This window comes from Protopterus annectens, chromosome 13.part0 (assembly GCF_019279795.1).
Source record: "Protopterus annectens isolate FY-2018-M chromosome 13.part0, PAN1.0, whole genome shotgun sequence".
Classification (NCBI taxonomy): Eukaryota; Metazoa; Chordata; order Ceratodontiformes; family Protopteridae; genus Protopterus; species Protopterus annectens.
The window spans coordinates 707,862,950-707,881,550 of record NC_056747.1 but is presented as its reverse complement, the minus strand read 5'-3'; the positions used below and the strand labels follow the sequence as shown (position 1 = coordinate 707,881,550).

Sequence of the window (18,601 nt, the reverse complement as noted above, 5' to 3'; positions counted from 1 at the left end):
AAGCAGACAGATGGACTTTAATGAAAGAGCAGGCCAGACCAGAATGGGACAGTTTGCAGAGGTAATTGAGGACAGAATGGGCATCTGATGAGAATGATTCCTGGCTGTGTTTGAAGCACGAAACTGAAAATCTTTTACACTTAGGTGTATATGATTTTCTGGTGGTAGGTTTTCTGGCTTCCTGTAGAACCTGAACCACCACCTCAGAGAAAAGGTGTCATTTAGGAATTAGAACCCTATCATTATGGAGTGAAACAGAGAGGCTAGACTTGGATGGAGAACAGACTCTGATGTTGAGTGAGATGGTGGATGGTTTATGGGAGGCCAGAATGATATTGCAAACAGGTGAGGAAAGAGCTTCCTGCCTGGCGACTAACAGAAGTGGAGAAACCAAGCAGTCAGCTTGAGAGTGGACAGATTCGGGTGAGTCAACCCTTGGGGGTGAGAAATTAAGTCTGGACGAGTGTCCAGGATCCATGGAGGCTGTAACAGATGAGGCCAGAGGACAGGGAACCACACTTGACGAGGCCAGAATGGGGCAATGAGGATCACCTTGCATCTCAAACCAAGTGGCTTTCTTTAAGAATAGAGGTATCAAGGGAATTGGGGGACAAGTGTAGAGGAGATCTGTGGGCCAATCGTGAGTCAGAGCATCTCTTGGGGACTCCCCCTCCAGGGGGGAAAAAGGGCAAAGTAGCTGCTGCATTTGTTGTTCGAAGGAGAGGCAAAGAGGTGGCAGCAGGGCTGGCCTTATGGGCTGAAAGTTTCTGCCATCACTTTGGGATTGAGAGACCACTCATGTGGAAGGAGAATGCATCTGCTCAATCTGTCCGCAGTCACGTTTGAACTCTATGGGATGTGCATTGCTATAAGAAAGCAGTCGGAAGCTATCGCCCAGTGCCAAATTCTCATGGCCTCTCGACACAGGGGGTAGGAGATTTGGTTCCTCCTTGTTTGTTGATGTACCAGACTACTGACATATTGTCTGACTGAACTGCAATCATTCAGGGAGAATAAGTGGATGTAATGCCTGCAATGCTAACAGTACCGCTCTTAACTCCAGAACATTGCTATGCAGGTTGGCCTCTAAAGCTCAACCATGTGCCTTGGACCGTCTTTCCCTGAAAATTCCCCCCCACCCTATCAGGGAAGCGTCCGTGGTCAGTGGCGTTGGGTTGAGGGGTCTGAAAGGGGCTACTCCAAAGTTCTGTGTCTGGCCTCATCCACCAAAGGAGATCTTGCTTGCAAGAGTTGGTTATGAGCACCTGCGAGTTTAGGGGGTGAAGATTTGCATACCACTGGGACAATAGGAGCCATTGTAACAGTCTCATGTGTAACTTTGCCAGAGGAACTATTGGAATTGGCTGCAGCCATGGACCCCAGAGCCTGGAGAACTTCCCTTGCTGACACCTTCTTTTGACAGAGTATCACACGCACTTGCAATCTTAACCTCTGAAGCCTGTGAGCTGCCAGAAATATCAGGGAGAATCAGGTATTGAAAACTGCCCCTATAAACTCCAGCTGTTGGGTAGGTTCTAAGCTGGATTTCTCCCAGTGTACAGTGATGCCTAGGGACTCCGCTAATGAAAGGTTGTATCAGAGGGCCATAGTCAGAAGATGCTTGGTGGGGGCGGAGAAAAGCCAATCATCTTAATATGGAAACACCTGGAATCCTTGAAGTCTCAGATGAGCTGTCACCACTGCTAGACATTTCGGGAACACTCTGGGGTTGGCAAAAGACTGAATTGCAGGGCTCGGAACTGGTAATGATTGGCTGCTAGCCAGAAGTGAAGGAGACTCCTGGAGCGTTTGTTTATTTTGATATGGTAATACGCATCCAGGAGGTCTATCGAGCACATCCAAATATCCTCCCTTAAAAATGGGAGAATGGATTAAATAGTGACCAAGTGGAACTTGGCTTATACAACTGATTTGTTTAAATGGCCGAGATCCAAAATGGGTCTCTGGTCCCCAGTCTTTTTTGGCACTAAAAAGAATTTTGAGTAAAACCCGGATCCGCACTGGTCTGGAGGGACTGGTTGGATGACTCTTTTTTGACACAGCTTTCTCATCTCTGAAGTCACTTCTTCCCTTTGATTGTGTGGAACATCGGGAAGATTTTTTTTGTAGGTTTTGGATGGGAGGTTAGAGGGATGTAGTAGCCTCTGGAGATTATTCTCTGCACCCATCGATTGTTTGTAATAGAGCGCCAGGCAGTTTGGAGCAGAGAAAAATGAGCCTCGACTGCTTCCAGAGGAAAGCAATTGAGCAACATTTCAGGAGTGTTGATAAGACCATCCAGAGAAGGAATCCCCAGAGTCTTGGTTTTGGGGACCCCCCTCTGCCCCTAAAAGGGCATCTCTCACCATTGGAACCCCCTCCGCCTCTGGGGGAATCCTCCCCATGTGAGTTACAGAAAGGACCCTGAGATTTCTTGTGCCAGATTTTCCCACTCCTCTGGTTCCTGGAAAAAGAAAGTTGAGGTTTTGAAAAACGTAGGCCAATGGCAGAGTCTTTCCATCTTGCACGCACCTGGCCAGTGTGTCCTTCACTTTAGAACCAAATATGGAATATGGTTCAATAGGGGCGTTCAAAAAGGAGGACGTGAAGGAGTCCGTGAGGTCACAGATGCGCATCCAGGCATGAGACTATGCCTGCACCCACAGCTCTAGCCGGCCCTACCGTTGTGTGGGATAGCAGCCTCATAGACTAACTGGAAATAGATTCAAGGGTGGCAAGCTGAGAGGCAACCTTATCCCATGCCTCTTCAGAAACGTGACCCGCGAGGGATCCAGAATGTTCGGTAATCAGATCTCGCTTCCCCAACCTGTCCACAGCCCAGGACTCCCTGTTGGGCAGGTGAACAGCAGGACTTTCTTCCACTACATCCTTTTTAGTGGCCACCGCCACCACCATAGCGTCAAATGGCAAACCTCTGCACCAGTGTGGCTGCTCTTCCGGGGGGGGGGGGATGAATCTTATCAGGTCTCCAGGGAATGGCTTCAATAGGATTCTACCAGGCACACTGCACGATGAGCTGGATTAACTTGTCAGCAGGTGGGGTCACCCAAAAGGTAGAAGGCCGGGAGAGAAAAGCTTGCAGGAATACGGACTCCTCCGAGGAAAGGTTGGAGGGCTTCCAGCCACCCCTCTGTTTTAACATTTCCAGGATGTCTCCATAGGAGACATCATCCGGGGGTGACCGTGGGGACCCCTTCCCCATCAATGTAGTCCATTGTCTTCTGTCAAAGACTCTTCAGGAGAGTCTATGTGCTTCCTCTTGCATGCCTTCTTCTGAGGAGGTTCTTCAGTGGGAATATCTGGGGAACACTCTGGAGGATGGGTACCCAGAACTGGGGTTCCCTTAGGCTTCTCCTCCCGGTGTCCCGGGGAGGTGGCTCATGGTAGCTGTAGCTCAGACGGAGCAGGGTGAAGTTCCAACATTGGAGGAGCACTTCCCAAAGCAAGCACCCTCTCCATCACCCAAAAAGCAGGCCCGCCCAAAGAGGAGTGGGAGCCCGGAACAGAGAAGGACAACCTCGGAACCAGGGTGAGTCTGAGGAAGGGATGGTTCCATCAGAACTGAAAACCAAAGGGGTGGCCTCGAAGCCTTAGTGACTGCCATTGTCGGCGCTGAGGAATGGGGTTCCACAAAGGACATTGGAGCAATGGGCTTCAGAACCAACAGGTCCGAAGGAGGAGTATACATCGAAGTCCTGGGGGAGAGAGAGAGAGAGACCCATGTCCCAGAGGGGGATGAGTCTTTGGAACATTTGGTATCCCTCTGGCTGTCAACAGATGATCCAACAAGTGCACCACATCAAATTCAGATAGACTCCTGGTAGACCTCGTGGACACTCCTGAAGGGGAGTCAGGTCGGTCCAAAAAGGGGCTGTACATTTGACCAAGAACGGATTCAAGGAGGGAGAGTATCGGGTCTGTGGTGTCTGAGCTATTGGCACCGTAGTCTCTAATTTGTAGACAGGTAGCAAAGGAATCAGTGAAGGAGTAAAGGGGCTCAGTGCCGAAGAAGCACTCTGAGTCGATGTCATCGGCTCCAAAGAAATGGCAGGGGTTGGAACTGTTTTCGATATAGTCAAAGGCAAAGTCAGTGCCGTAGCTGTAGCTGAAGGAAAGGTCAGTGCCGTAGCTGTAGCGGAAGGCAAGGTGGATGCCGTAAGCTGGGAGGGTCGGTGCCGAAGGTGGCGATGTCGAGAATCCGGTAATGCCCATGGCTGGAGTCATAGTAGTAATCGGAGCAGAGCTCGGAACAGTAGTAGTTGAAGTAGCAAGTCGATGCTCCGAGGAAGTTTCATGGGCCTTATGTTTATGTATCTTACTCCTATTACCAGCCGGTGAAGAAGGATCAGAATGGGGAAGTTTCTTGTTCTTTATTGAAGGGGCGGAGACCTCTGACACAGAAAAGGCCTCTGAGAAAGGAGAAGCAAGAAGGCCTTTCAAAATCAATTTATTCATTCTTTCATTCAGCATCCGCTGACTGAAACTTTGGCAAATTTGACAAGGGGGTCTAACAGAGAGATGAGAAACCCCCAGACAATAAACACAGTCATCATGAGATTCGCTGTTTGGGAGTTTACCATTGCAATTTAACTAGACTATCAAACAAGGAAAACACCTAGAAAGGCAAGAAAAGGAAAGAAGATGCCAACGATGGTATCAAGAAATATCACAAGGATAAGGAGAGGGCGTACCAATGATAGCAAAAAGAATTACCCAATGGGTAGAGCTAGTTAGGAAAGTTACAATAACTGTAAATGAGTGAAGACAGAAGGGAAATAGATTTAGAGTGTGACTAAATGAGAGAGATATATCCAAATATACATAAAATATAAAGAAAAATGCCACTTAGCTTGAGAGCTACGTGGCAAATGAGATCTGGGGTTACAGGGAGAAGGGCATTGTGGGTAGCAGCTTAGCTCAAGAGTTTTTGGTGTACGCGAGCTTGGTATTAGGCCAACACGGTTCAGAGGGGCTCGGAACCAAACCCATCAGTGATGAATGGAAAGAAGATTAACATCAGATCATCTTTTAAAGGACTCATGGCACTTTTTGCAGACATTAGCAAACACTCCTTTTATTGCTGATAGCTTACTTGTCACAGTGGACATTAAAGATTTGTTTTCAGTGATGCCCCACAATTTGTGGCTTGAACTGTTTCATGAAGTATTACTTGTTGGTACTTAATAATTGTGAAATTACTTTAATTTGCCAATGCACTTAGACTGCTCTTGTTAACAAACTTTGTGTACTATGAGGGTGAATATTTTAACAGCGCAAGGGGGTGGCCAGGAGTGCAACATCAGCTCCACTTTTTGCAAACATGGTTTTATGGCACTGGGAAACTTCTTGGATTTTAGATTCACCTTTTTCTTCCAAGACAGTGTCCTACCTTATGTACCTGGATAATATCTTTATTTTATTGAAAGGGAGCTCTGAGGAATTGGCTGATTTTATTAGGTACACGTCTGACTACACAGAATTTTTGGAATTTAGCTACCAGAAAAACAATCACTTTATTATCTGGATATCACCTTATAAAAGACTTTGGATCATAGAAAGTATAAATCTAACATTTACCATAAGGATACCTTTTCAAATGCTTACCTGCATTTTGATAGTCAACACCCCTGCTAGTAGAAGAAGAATTTGGTTAAGGGGCAGTATATCAGATTAAGCAGGTTAATATCGGACAATGACTTTTTTTGAGGAGATGGTCACACTTGGTAGTATGGATTAAGGCTAGAGGGTATCCTCAGAATCTACTTGATTCACAGACTTGGATTACAGAGGGTAGGAATACCCACTATGCTCCCCTTTTTTGCATTCAAAAAGTAGGGTACATGACGCTGAGATGCCTAAGGCAATGGGAAACCTATCACAGGCATTTGAGATGGAGTATAATAGAGAGATGTACTCTTTAAAATGTTCCATTAGCACTCATTGGTACTGTATTTGGCACATTAGGTATGTTGCAGCAGCTGGGTGAGAAACCAAGGTTTGTGTGCAAGCATAGTAGTAACCTAAAGGCTATTTTTGAGAGGAGCAGTTGCATGGAAGGTACTAACATTACAAATCTGGGTATGAAACAAAGTGGTGCCTGCAGATAATGTAGGTACATACTTGAAGGATGACATTTTTCTGTCTCAGGGTATCCCAAGTTAATTTCAGTTAGGGGGGGGGGAGTTACAACTGTGAAACAAATGGGGTAGTGTACATAGCCTTTTATGCCATCTGCCTGGCATTTTATGTTGGGAAAACGATTGGCCCTTTAAAAGCTAGAATATATCAGCATGTTTATAATATCAGTAATGCCAACACAACTAATTGCATTTACTGTCTTAGAAAAGGTCTCCATTCCTAGAAGAGGGAGGAATTGGAACTTTTGGTTGAGCAAAGAGCATTATTGGCAGGCTTTCCTCAATCCAAGTGTTCTATCTGTTTTGAACAAAGTGATTACAATCAAACCTATTTTAAGAAGCAAAGCAGCATTTCTATGAATTTTTTTTAAATATTGTTTTTAATATATTTACTATACTTTTTAGCACAAAGTATTTCCTTTAATTATCTGCTACTTAGTCTTTTATACAAGTTTTTTTTTTCAACCTGTATATATGCATTTTCTACCATGTTCATGTTTTGGTAGTCAATGATTTTTAGCTTTTTATTCTGCATGCATACTGTTGTTATAAATAGATGCTTTTATGTGAGTCTCTCTTTAAACAGATTCACTGTTTTTGGTGCCTTTTCATGTTTAAAAAGGAAGTGAAGCAGGTGTGTGATTAGTTTCTGATGAAGTTCATACTTTACTGAGCAAAAGTGCTTAAACTTTTAAAATTGAGGTCTGTGACTACTGGAGAAGTGTTCTGATCTTGGAGTTTCCTAAATACTAAGCATTTCCGGGGGGAGACAGAAGAAAATGCAGGTTCCTGAGGATCTTTCAAGGCCGAATGTTTCTCAAAATGGGTTTTTAGACAAGAGAGGACCATTATTCCAACTGCCTCTGAGTCACAAACTTTAGTATCATAAAAAAACAGTCTTCTACACCACATTTGAGAAGGAAGACTTACTCCCACAGTTCCTCCCAGGGAAGACTTGCAATCCAAATGCATGAAAGGTGTGCACAAAATAATTACCAGGTGCTGGATTTCACGCAAGCATTCAGCGGTACTCCCGAAGGTACAAGCCAGAAGTATTGACTGGTGGCAAGAGGCCTGCATAGGGCACTGCATGGCCATCATGCAGTTTCCCCTAAGAGTGCATTCTCATACATGTAAGGTATACTGCCAGAAAAAGTCAGTGTCTCTGATGTCACTCTTGGCTTTAGCCTCACTAGAAATGGAAGCTACAGGAATCTTTTCAGCTTCACCACCAAGCTGTTTGTGGCCTGGAGGAATATGAAACAGAGACAGACTCCCAAATTATGAACCCAACCAAACCCAACCACCTAGCTATGGGAATCAAGAGCCTACTCTGTTACTCCAGATGCTAAGAATATAAGAAGGGTCTTTAACTTCATATTAATTAACACCAAAGGTGGAAACCCATGCTATATTCTTTTGATCACTCTCAACATTATCAGCGGATGATGGGCAAAGCTCAATCTCTCACTAGCAGACAGATAGCAGATAATGTACAAAGAAATGTTGATGACTTTTTAGCCAGCTTAGAGCAGCTGTTTTTAAGAAATGCATGCCCTCCAGGTCCCCTACTGTCTTCTTGCAAACCTGACAATCACCAACCCCAGCAACCCTCAAAGGTTTTTAACTTATATCAGCTCCTCCTAGTGGATAGGTGGAAGAGCTGGCACATCTACACACCACAGTCTCAATTCAAGACAAATACACAGTGCTGCTAAGGATCCTGGCCAATAAGCATGAGCCAACAATTCGAAGGACACTTAAAACATTTCTGAAGCTTTTGACACTGAAATCAGCAACTTTACAATGTTTAACACTAGGATTAAGATCCAAATTACTCAAGCAAATGAAAATAATGCAGGAGCACTATAGTTGGATACAGCTAAGGGCGCAGTGTTAATGCATGCACCTACAGAGATGCATATATTACCCAAGTGATGGAGCCAAAGTGCAAGCATTCTATGCTGAACTTAGAATCAAATGGAAAAAATCCTTACAGTGGCCCATGGCTTACTGCAGAGAAACTTCAAAACTGAACTACTGTCAGGCTAGAAAACGGTCGGAAGGAATTAAAGCGTAAATGAACAGTTCTGGTTCTAAAATAGTACTAAGCTTAAAAGTAGGCACTAAAAATCAGCCACACAGAATACAAAAAGTGAATAACTTCATAAAGACTACATGAGGATGGTACAGTCTGAAATGAAAGAAGACTAGTTCAGCAAAACATGCAGGTTAAATACTCTCCTCCAGATGTTAACAAACCATGTAATACTTCTATTCGTCAACTCCTGATATCTGGTAGTTGAAGTATATACTGCAGTGAAAGTGATTCCATACCACAACTCCATCAAGTCAAACTGCTAAACACTAGCATTGTGAAAGCGGGAGAGAAAACAATAAAAATTCTCTGATTTAACAGATGAAAATAACCAAATGGCTCTTTACTTCCTACCCTACTGCATCTGGATTATACTCTCCATTACAATTCTGGCATGGAAGAAATGCCTTACTTGAATATTACTCCTCATACAGATCAGGAGAATGATGTAGAATGTTACACAAAAGGAATACACAGAAGTGGCATGGATGGAAAAATTGTCAATTCTCTAAGTCCAGCAACAAAGTGAGGGCCAGAATGGCTTAGGAATAGAGAGGACAGCTGTAAAGCAACTGCACTGAACAAATCTGCAAAAACGATCTGCCAAGTTATTCTGCTGAAGTAAACATGCTAAAATGTTAAGCAGGTGCTTGTCAGTCTGCTCTCTTACCAAGCCTGGCTTCCACAGGATTAATTACATGAGGCAAGCTATAAGCATTCAAATTGTAGCTCCCAGTTTTCTTGTCGAATCGAGGCACAACACCTAGGATGGCATAATACAGAATCTGCAAAGGAAAAAAGTTACTAAAGCAAGCTGCATTAGCCACAAAATAGCAAATAAGTACTTAAGCACATCTTCACAATGGACTCTCAACCTAAAACAAATATACAGTCCTGGTAAACACGAGCCAGCAACTTCTAGGACATCCCAAATATTTCTGAAGCTTTTTACACGGATAAGTGTGGCAACCTGAAAAACATCTACAAGGAAGTAATCTGTGCAGCAAGTCCTTAGAATCTGATTGGAATGCTAGAGTTGGTATACCTCAGGGCTTAGTACTCCACCCCATGAATCCTTGCTATTCTTGTTTTTCATAAATTTATGAAATCACTCCAATGGTGCATGCTCCGTGCTGCATGCGGATATCATCACATTTTTTAGTAGAAGCAAACATGTCTTGGAGAAATGAACTAACAGCCAAACCAACTCTGATGACCTGCAGGACTAACTAAGCTTACTCAGAACTCCTGCACAATGCATGAAAAAAACAACAACAAAAAATTACTCAGGCAGAAACAAATGATCCACTCCATAACAGACCAACAGAAAAGATGGTTCAATAATTCAGAGCACCTTGTTCAAATATCTTGATGTTACAGCAGTGTGCCTCTAACGGCTGCCTCAACTGGTAGTAAAAGAAAATTCCTTCAGTAAGATTACTCCATCTACTTGGGATCTATTGCCTCAACATATAGGAAATAAAGCTGCATAATTTAAAAGGTAGCTATGTGACCACCCACCTACATTTTACAAATACTGCTAAAAAGACAGTCATACCCCTTGCTATCAAGAGGTCGATTTACCTAGAATCAATTTACTAATGCCTTATTTCAATGCTAAGTTGCTGTTACTGTTAGATTCCTACTATATGCTTTATACTGCTTTTCCTGCATCTTGTTATATCTTCAATTTAATCTTAAATAAAAATCACAGTAAGTTCCGCTGTTATTGTTAAAATGTACTTTTGGGTTGACACCCATTCAGGATTAAAACAAAAAGCACACTTTAAAACATACAAAACACTAGCAGACTTATCTGAGATTAAACACATTTGTCTAGATGTGAGGAAGCCTGATATTTTTGAAAAGCCAAGCTAAGGGTCTAGCTCTGCACTCAAAGCCCATTAAGAGCCAAACCAGCAAAGAAACATGGATAGGGAAAGTAATAAATGCAATATACATGTTTATGAACTGTTATGAAAATATTAGAGTAAAAGGATAGGCTACAAAAACAGATTTTCATTCTATTCTTAGGAGTTTAGTGTAGCACTATATTGGATTTGACCCCATCACATCACTTGTCAAAATTTTGGCATGGTAACTATAGTATGTTGCAAATGAAAATGGAAACACTTTTTTCTTGGCAAAATACAGACATGTGAAGTTGTTCGATCTCGCCATTTGTTCTTACCCACGGGTTCGGAGCTGAAGCCTCGGCTCCAAGTCGGCCACATTCCAAGCTCTGCATCTAAGAGAAGCTCGAGGCACAGTCCCTATCCCCTGCTGCTACCCCTCAGATCTAGTTTGCAGCTGCAAAGGTCTCGTCGAGTGAGAGCTCGGGCCAATATACTTGATATTTTTTTCTTAATATATATATATATATATATATATATATATACACACACACATACAGTATCTAGTTTAAATTTCTTAGATTGTTGAATTTTTTTATTAGACTAGCATAGTGTTAATATAGTACAGTTTGTGCGCGTGTGTGTGGTTAAATTAACGTTAGCTTGTCTGGGAGTGACTGCCCCTAGGCCTTAGGCCATTTTTCCCTTTTTTCTGTCAGGGCTCTGTCAGAAACTGTTACTACTAATCCCTAGTTAATAGATAGTTTTCTTGTTAGCTGTGTGTTTTAGTGACAAGTACACTTTACATTTTTCTTACATACATATATACACATATATATATATATATAGCCTAATATACTTAGAGTGCTGTAGTTTATTATTAGGATTAGTGTGGTGTGCTTTATATATATACAGTTGCATTTGCCTTTTCTTCTGTTTAAAAATGTCAGAAAAAGCCAAATCAGACTTTAAACGTTGCCAGTGTGGACAGAAAATGTCCATAACTGACAACCATGTTTCCTGCGTCTACTGTCTGGGTCCTCTTCATCTTCAAGAAGATTTTTCCATCTGCCACTCATTCAGTGGCAGAGTGATGATGTAGAGACGCAGGAAACTGGTTGAGAGAGGTCTCCTAAAGCCGGAGTTTCAGGAGGCATTGGACAAGGTAGACCAGTCATCGAAGTCTTCGAAGGGGTTGAAGTCTTCGAAGGTATCGGAGCCCAGGTCATCGTCTCAGAGTACATCTTCACAGATTCGGTTGCTGGCTCCACAGACCTTGGAGCCGAGCACCGAGATACTGCCTCGAGTCGAGGTCCAGGTCTTGGAGCCAGTATCAGAGGTACCCCCTTCATCGATCCTTCGCTTGGTGACCTCTTCGGCCCCTTCAACCCGTTCCTCCAGACTGTCTGACACCAATGTGGATCGAGTGGTGCAGAAACTGATGGAGAACACGGCCTTATCCAAACTGATTGCGATTTCGTCCCAGTTGGTTTCGAAGCTCGAGACCCTTCCTGTCCCATCTCTTGATCCTCCTTCGAGACCCGTCGAGTCATCAGAGCAGGGAGTCGAGGATCTGATTATCGTTGATCCACTGGGGCCGAAGCCTTCCTTAGTGCTTTCGGCTCCACTGACCTCGACACCCTCGGTACCCTTCAAGGGGTCTCGGAGCTGACAATCTCTCCTCGGTTCTTGGGGGGGGGGTCAAACCGAACTTTCAGTTCCGACTCTTCCCCTCGGTGCCTCGGAGCAGATTAGTTCGGCTCCGTCCTCTGGATCAGAGCCCGTGGTTCCGGGCCCGGGGAGGCTACCGTCTTCTTCGGAACCGGTGGAACCCTCAGCCCAGGGCTCCGGTGCCTTCGAGGCCATGAGGAAGGTCTTGTCTGGTAAGACTTTCACATCATCAGATTCTTCTTCTCCCTCCCCAAAGGGTCCATGTTCTGTCTCTGCACCACTGGTCCCCAAGCGTAGAGACCAAAAGCCTCAGTCAACCCCAGAGGGTGAACCCTGCTCCTCGGAAGCTTCACCAGATGCCCCCTCTGATGATGTCCCGATGAAGAGGTTGTGCAAGAGGAGGCACATTGATTCCCCACAGGAATCTCTGACATCGGATACAGACTTGGATGAGTCAGAGGGGTCCCCACGGTCCTCCTCGGAGGATGTCTCGTTCGCAGACATCCTTGAAATTCTCAAGCAGAGGGGTGACTGGCAGTCCCTTGCCCCCACCGAGGACGAGTCGGTGTTACTGAAGGCTTTTGGGACTCAACCTTCCACCTCCTGGGTAACTCCGCCCTTCGACGAGTTAATCGATTTAATAGCTCGAAGGGCGTGGGAGTCCCTTGACACAGTGGAACCAGTCCCTCGGAGGCCCAATAAGTACATCACTGCCCCACAGGATAAGGCGTACCTCACCAAGGGAGTCCCAGTTGACGCTATGGTGGTGGTGGCGGCGGCGGCCACCAAGAAGGAAATGTCTGAAGCATCTTCCTCTGTTCATCCTCCTAATAAGGACTCCAGGACGATGGACAGGTATGGGAAGCACATTTTTTGTTCAGCGACGTTTTCCATGCGATCACTGAACGACCTCACTCATTTTACCCGTCTTCAGAGAGATCTCCTCAAGGAGTTGGGAGATGCTCTTCAGGGTACCACAGATGCTGCAGTCTCAGACAAGGTGACAGCACAGCTCAATACCCTAAACTCTATAGTGAACTCATCCATGTGGCTCATTTCTTATGCAGCCGAAGGATCGAGTATGGCTGCAGCTTCAGCGATCGCTATGAGGAGACAATCCTGGATGCGCCTATGCTCCTTTGCGGAAGCCTTTAAGTTATCCTTTACTAATGCCCCTTTTGATGGCTCCTCCTTGTTTGGGCCCAAAGTGAAGGAGACGCTCACTAGGTGTGAGCAGTAGGGGTCCATTTTTCTGCCCCTTCTAGACCATACCCCAAAGGGCAAAGAGGTGGAAAAATGTGGTTCCGGAAGACTCAGGGAGCTTTCCAATCCACACCTAGTGAAACCCCCTCCAGAGGCAGAGGAGGGGGAAGGAATGGAAGACGCGGCCCAGGTGGCAGAGGGGGTTTGCAGAACCAGGGTGACAGGGATAGCTTCCCTGGCAAGCCCTTCCAGCACTCCTGAGTGGAGGCCCGGATGTCCTGCTCTGGAGGCAGTCGGGGGTCGCTTGGCTTTATACCTAGAGGTCTGGCTAAATCTCACTTCAGATTCCTGGGTAAAAAGCATAATAACCAGAGGATACAATATCCCTTTCTTAAACAACCCTCCTATCCAAAAAAGATTCCCAGATGTTCCACCCAATCTGAGGGATCAGGCAGCCATAGAAATACGAAGGCTGTTAGAAAAAAAAGAGTCATCCAGCCAGTCCCGGCAGACCAAACAGGATCCGGAACTTACTCAAGGTTCTTTTTAGTTCCAAAGAAAACAGGGGACTGGAGGCCATTACTGGACCACAGCAAACTCAATACCTTCGTGAAGAAGGAAAAATTCTGGATGGTCACGCTACAATCGATCCTTCCATTTCTTCAAACGAACGATTGGATGTGCTCTATAGATCTCAAGGATGCGTACTACCACATCAAAATGGCCAGGCCATCCAGAGATCACCTGCACTTCTGGCTGGGAGCCAGTCATTTTCAGTTTTGAGCTCTGCCCCTTGGCCTCACCTCAGCCCCCAGGGTGTTCACCAAGTGCATGGCAGTAGTGGTGTCCCACCTGAGATGACCAGGATTCCAGGTGTTTCCATACTTAGACTGGCTCCTAACCGCCACCACCAGGCATCACCTATTGCAAGCCAGGGACTATACAATCAATCTCTGTTCCCACTTAGGCATAACTCTAAACTTTGGAAAAACTGTCTTATCGCCCTCACAGCATATATCATTCATAGGAGCGGAATTAGACACTACCTTATCCCTGATCAGACTTCCCCAGTCAAGAGTCTCAACCCTGAGGGAACACGTTTCTATTCTCCTAGAAAACAAGAGAGTCCCAGCCGCACAGGTTTTGAAAGTTTTAGGTATGATGGCAGCAGCCCTTATTGCGGTCCCCCTAGGGAGAATGCACATGAGGATTCTCCAATGGCTACTCTTCACGCAGTGGTCTTACCAACAGCTACCATTGTCGCACAACATCCTACTCATGGAATCTTGCCAACGGGACCTTCGTTGGTGGATGAACAGTCAGGAACTTATGATAGGCCACCCGTTTGTTCTTCCTCCCCCTTTAGCCACAGTGACCATGGACGCTTCCCTGATAGGGTGGGGGGACTTTTTCAGGGGAGAACAGTTCAAGGCGAGTGGTCGGAAATGGAGTACAAACTGCACATCAATGTCCTAGAATTAAGAGCAGTGTTCCTAGCGTTGCAACACTTTCACGACTACTTAACTCAGGGAACAGTTGCAATTCAGACAGACATGTCAGTGGTCTGGTATATAAACAAGCAAGGAGGAACCAGGTCTTACCCCTTATGCAGACAGGCCCTGAGGATCTGGCAATGGGCTGTGTCCACCGAAAGCTTTCTCATAGCAACGCACATCCCTGGGACATCCAACGTAATAGCAGACAGGTTGAGCAGAGCCGTCCTGCTGCCTCACGAGTGGTCCCTCAAAAATCAAGGAGCGGAGAGAATTTTCGGCAGATGGGGCCAGCCTTGCTGCGACCTTTTTGCTTCCCCCTTGAATGCCAAATGCAGAAGCTATTTCGCCCTATTTCCCCCTCCGGGGGGCACCCCCAGGGACGCACTTGTACATGATTGGCCCCTGGGTCTCCTATATGCCTTCCCCCCTGTTCCACTAATCTCGAGATTCCTGCAAAAAGCCAAAGGTCTGGAAAGGATGATCATCTTGATAGCACCATTCTGGCCTCAACAAATCTGGTTCCCCTTCCTCCAAGCTCACCAAATAGAGGAACCTTGGACTCTGGCCCAGTGCCAGACCTGCTGACCCACTCGTCAGGAGTTCTTCATCCCTCTCTCTCGTCCTTCAAACTGACAGCATGGCTGCTTCACTTCCCAGCTTAGCCAGGTCGGATCTTTTATCTCCAGCAGTACAACATATTCTGATTTCTTCCCACAAACTCTCCACTAGAAAATTGTATAAGAGCAAGTGGAAACGTTTCGCATGTTGGGCCTCCAAACAAGGTTTAGATCCCTTGGTTGCTCCTATTCACAAGATCCTAGAATTTCTATCTACTCTTTTTCACCAGGGGGTTTCAACATCCACCATAAGGGTACAGCTGGCTGCCATATCTAATTTTCATGTGGGAGAAGGAGGCGCGACAGTTATGTCGCACAGGCTTTGTAGGGCTTTCATGAAGGGAACTTTTCATCTCTGACCACCTATTCGGAGCCCAGTCTTTCCTTGGAATTTAAACCTGATGCTATCCCAACTCATGCTATCACCATGTCCACTGAAATACCTTTCTTGGAAAACCCTATTTCTGGTGGCAATCACCTCGGCCCGCAGAGTTTTGGAGCTGCAGGCACTGTCAATTAGACCACCATATCTGATATTTCACCCAGACAGGGTCACCTTACGTACTAATCCATCTTTTCTGCCAAAAGTCTGCTCAGAATCGAATCTTAATCAATCCATAGAGCTTCCCACCTTTTTCAAAAACCATACCAATAAGCTGGAATACATGCTTCACAAATTGGGACGTGCATAGACAACTGAGATTTTACATGGACAGAACAAAAGAATTCAGGAAATCAGACCAACTATTTGTGTCTCATGCAGATAGTAAGAAAGAACTTGCAGTCACAAAAATCACGCTATCCAAATGGCTCTCAGACTGCATAAACTTTGTTTATTCATCTTCAAATCAGCCTACTCCCCTCAAAATTAAAGCTCACTCTACTAGAGCCGTTTCTACTTCTCTGGCTCATGCGGCTCACTTACCTATAGATACCATTTGCGCTGCAGCTACCTGGGCCAATCCTCATACATTTATTACTCATTACAAAGTGGACAGGGCCTCCAGGGACAGGGCTTCCTTTGGTTCCACTGTTCTCAGGAATGTTCTCCCGTGAGCCACCCAGGGTTAGGGTGCTGGGGACGCTACCTGTGGGTAATAACAAACAGCGAGATCGAACAACTTCACATAAAGAAGTTATGTTCTTACCATAACGTTCCATGTGAGTTGTTCATCTCGCCTTTGTTCTTACCTTCCCGCCCTCCTTCCCCCCTCCATGTTCTGGAGGAACAGGTACGACTCGTGACTGGTCATCTCCTCATGGTTCCCTGTGACTGCCTGTGCCCATGTATGCATGCGTAGTCAGACAGGTATAACATAGTTGCCTGTATTTATCTTTACCTTCTAGGTATATACGTGTATAGGTATTTTTGGTGCGTATGCATGTGTAGGCAGGTATATATGTTGTTACCTGGTTTCATTGCAAACTAGATCTGAGGGGTAGCAGCAGGGGATCATGGGATAGGGACTGTGCCTCGAGCTTCTCTTAGACGCAGAGCTTGGAATGTGGCCGATTCGGAGCAGAGGGTTTGGCTCCGAACCTGTGGGTAAGAACAAAGGCAAGATGAACAACTCACATGGAACGTTATGGTAAGAAATTACCTTCTTTTTTTATGCTTCTGATGTAAATTTATTCTAGGTCATTGCTGTACTCTGCTTTCACAGAAGAAGTCCAGTGTAGTACCCAGAATGAAAATAAAACATGCCACTGGGGCCTTATCTTTGAAAGGTCATAGGGCTCCCCTTTGAGATTTCATTATGAAACATTCAGGTAATAGAGTGATAGCTCCCCAAGTGAGACTATCAGAGAGAATTCTAATATACTGATACAACATGCATTAAGAATGCCAGTTTAATCCCGATTTACATGGCATAGATTGTCTTTGTAAGTACGAAAATGTATTCTTCACTTTATACACTGTAAAAGGAATACTGCCTTGACTGGGAAAAAAATATTTTGCTTCTGGTCTAATGAGGTCTTACTGCACATATATTCTGGACATCAGTTCTAGCCAGCCTTACAAGCAGTGGTCAAACAACCAGACAGGCATTAAGTATACTGCCACTGGGTGACAATTAAAGCTCTCTGAAATGCTGGGTTTGTTAACGTTACACCACATATTTTATGTCACTTTCCCCAAGGGAGTTTACATAAAAAACATCAGAGCTTTCTAATAACAAACCTGGGTACAAACACAAACTTGCCTAGTGGAATGTGCCCTTTATGAGAAGGTACAACACTTTAAAGTGGGAAGTTACGATATAACATGTTGCTCTTTGACAGACATTGCCCCTCATGATCAGCTGCCTATCAGGGGCTAGGATCTGCCAGATCATGCACACACTTAGGTTGTATAAAAAGTGAAAGTATGACTCTATCATAGTTTGTGTGTGTAAAATGACCAGACACATGCCTTCTTGGACTAGACAGAAACATGATGGAGCTCTCGGACAGTGTCTCCCAAGCTGGTACAAGCCTAGCACTGTGCAGCATTCTACTGTCTTCAAGGATAATGCCACAATATGAACAAAAAATAACTGACTTTAATAATTGGCTTAATTTTTATCATTTGAAGGGGATACAATATCTGTCAGCCTGGGAAGATATGGTTAACATACAATGCTGCTTTTCTAGGGATGGCTTGCACCTGTCCCGTCCAGGTTTTTAAATAATGGCTAAAACTTTGTCCACCCCCCAGTGTCCTTTTTGAGGTACTGCCAACCTGCAACCTGATAAGCCTTTCAACATAGCAAAACCAACCTAAGAAAATCTAAAGATTGCAAACTATGTACCAAACACATGAATTGGTTTAGCAATACACATATTTATGAGATCATGCTAGGAGTGCAGGTTAAAAAGGATGCTGTTATGGCAGCTAAGGATATGTAAGACGAGACCAAGAAAAAGGTAATACAAAAACTAAGAAATTGGAAGCTCTTGCCTGTGGATATTGATAGCAAGATACAACCAGTAGAAAGTTTTAGTCCCTTTACTTTTATACAGAGGTTAGGCCTATTTTTATCAACAGGAGAAGTTGTGGATGGTAATTAATAGTAGAAGGATTCTGAGATGGGAAAAGGACAAGAGTCAAGTGGGATAAGTTGATCATTCCAATAGAACAAGGAAGTTTAGGATTACTTGATTTGATGGGATATTTTAGAGACACACAGTTAAGGCTCTTGTATATAACACAAGCAGAAAGCTGAAATTCAAAGTGGAAAGGGATAATGAAGCAGGGGGAATGCGAAGAAACAAGGAAATAGTGGGATTTTGGATGCAGATCCTTAAGGAGAATAAAAGTCATACAGAATGATATATTCATAAAGTAGCAGAAAGTATTCCAAGAACTAAGCCAACCCAGAAATGAAGGAAAAGATTCTGTCAATGGGGATGACTGCAAATAGAGGTACAGAGAACAGGCAAGAGGGGCTGGAATTTACTGGAGGAAGCTAGCAAAGGAACCAAGGTACTAGGAACAAAAAATTAGAGAGGGAAAGGTAAGTGA

General features: G+C 44.6%; 1 protein-coding gene across 1 annotated transcript in view; it reads right to left on the bottom strand.

The window, feature by feature from the left end:
- PIGS (phosphatidylinositol glycan anchor biosynthesis class S) overlaps positions 1-18,601 on the bottom strand; it is a gene marked incomplete in the record, with an annotated part of 953,935 nt that overhangs the window by 231,903 nt on the left and 703,431 nt on the right. Inside the window, 1 exon segment of the mRNA XM_044054396.1 lies at positions 8,927-9,041. Coding sequence (XP_043910331.1) covers positions 8,927-9,041 — 115 coding nt within the window.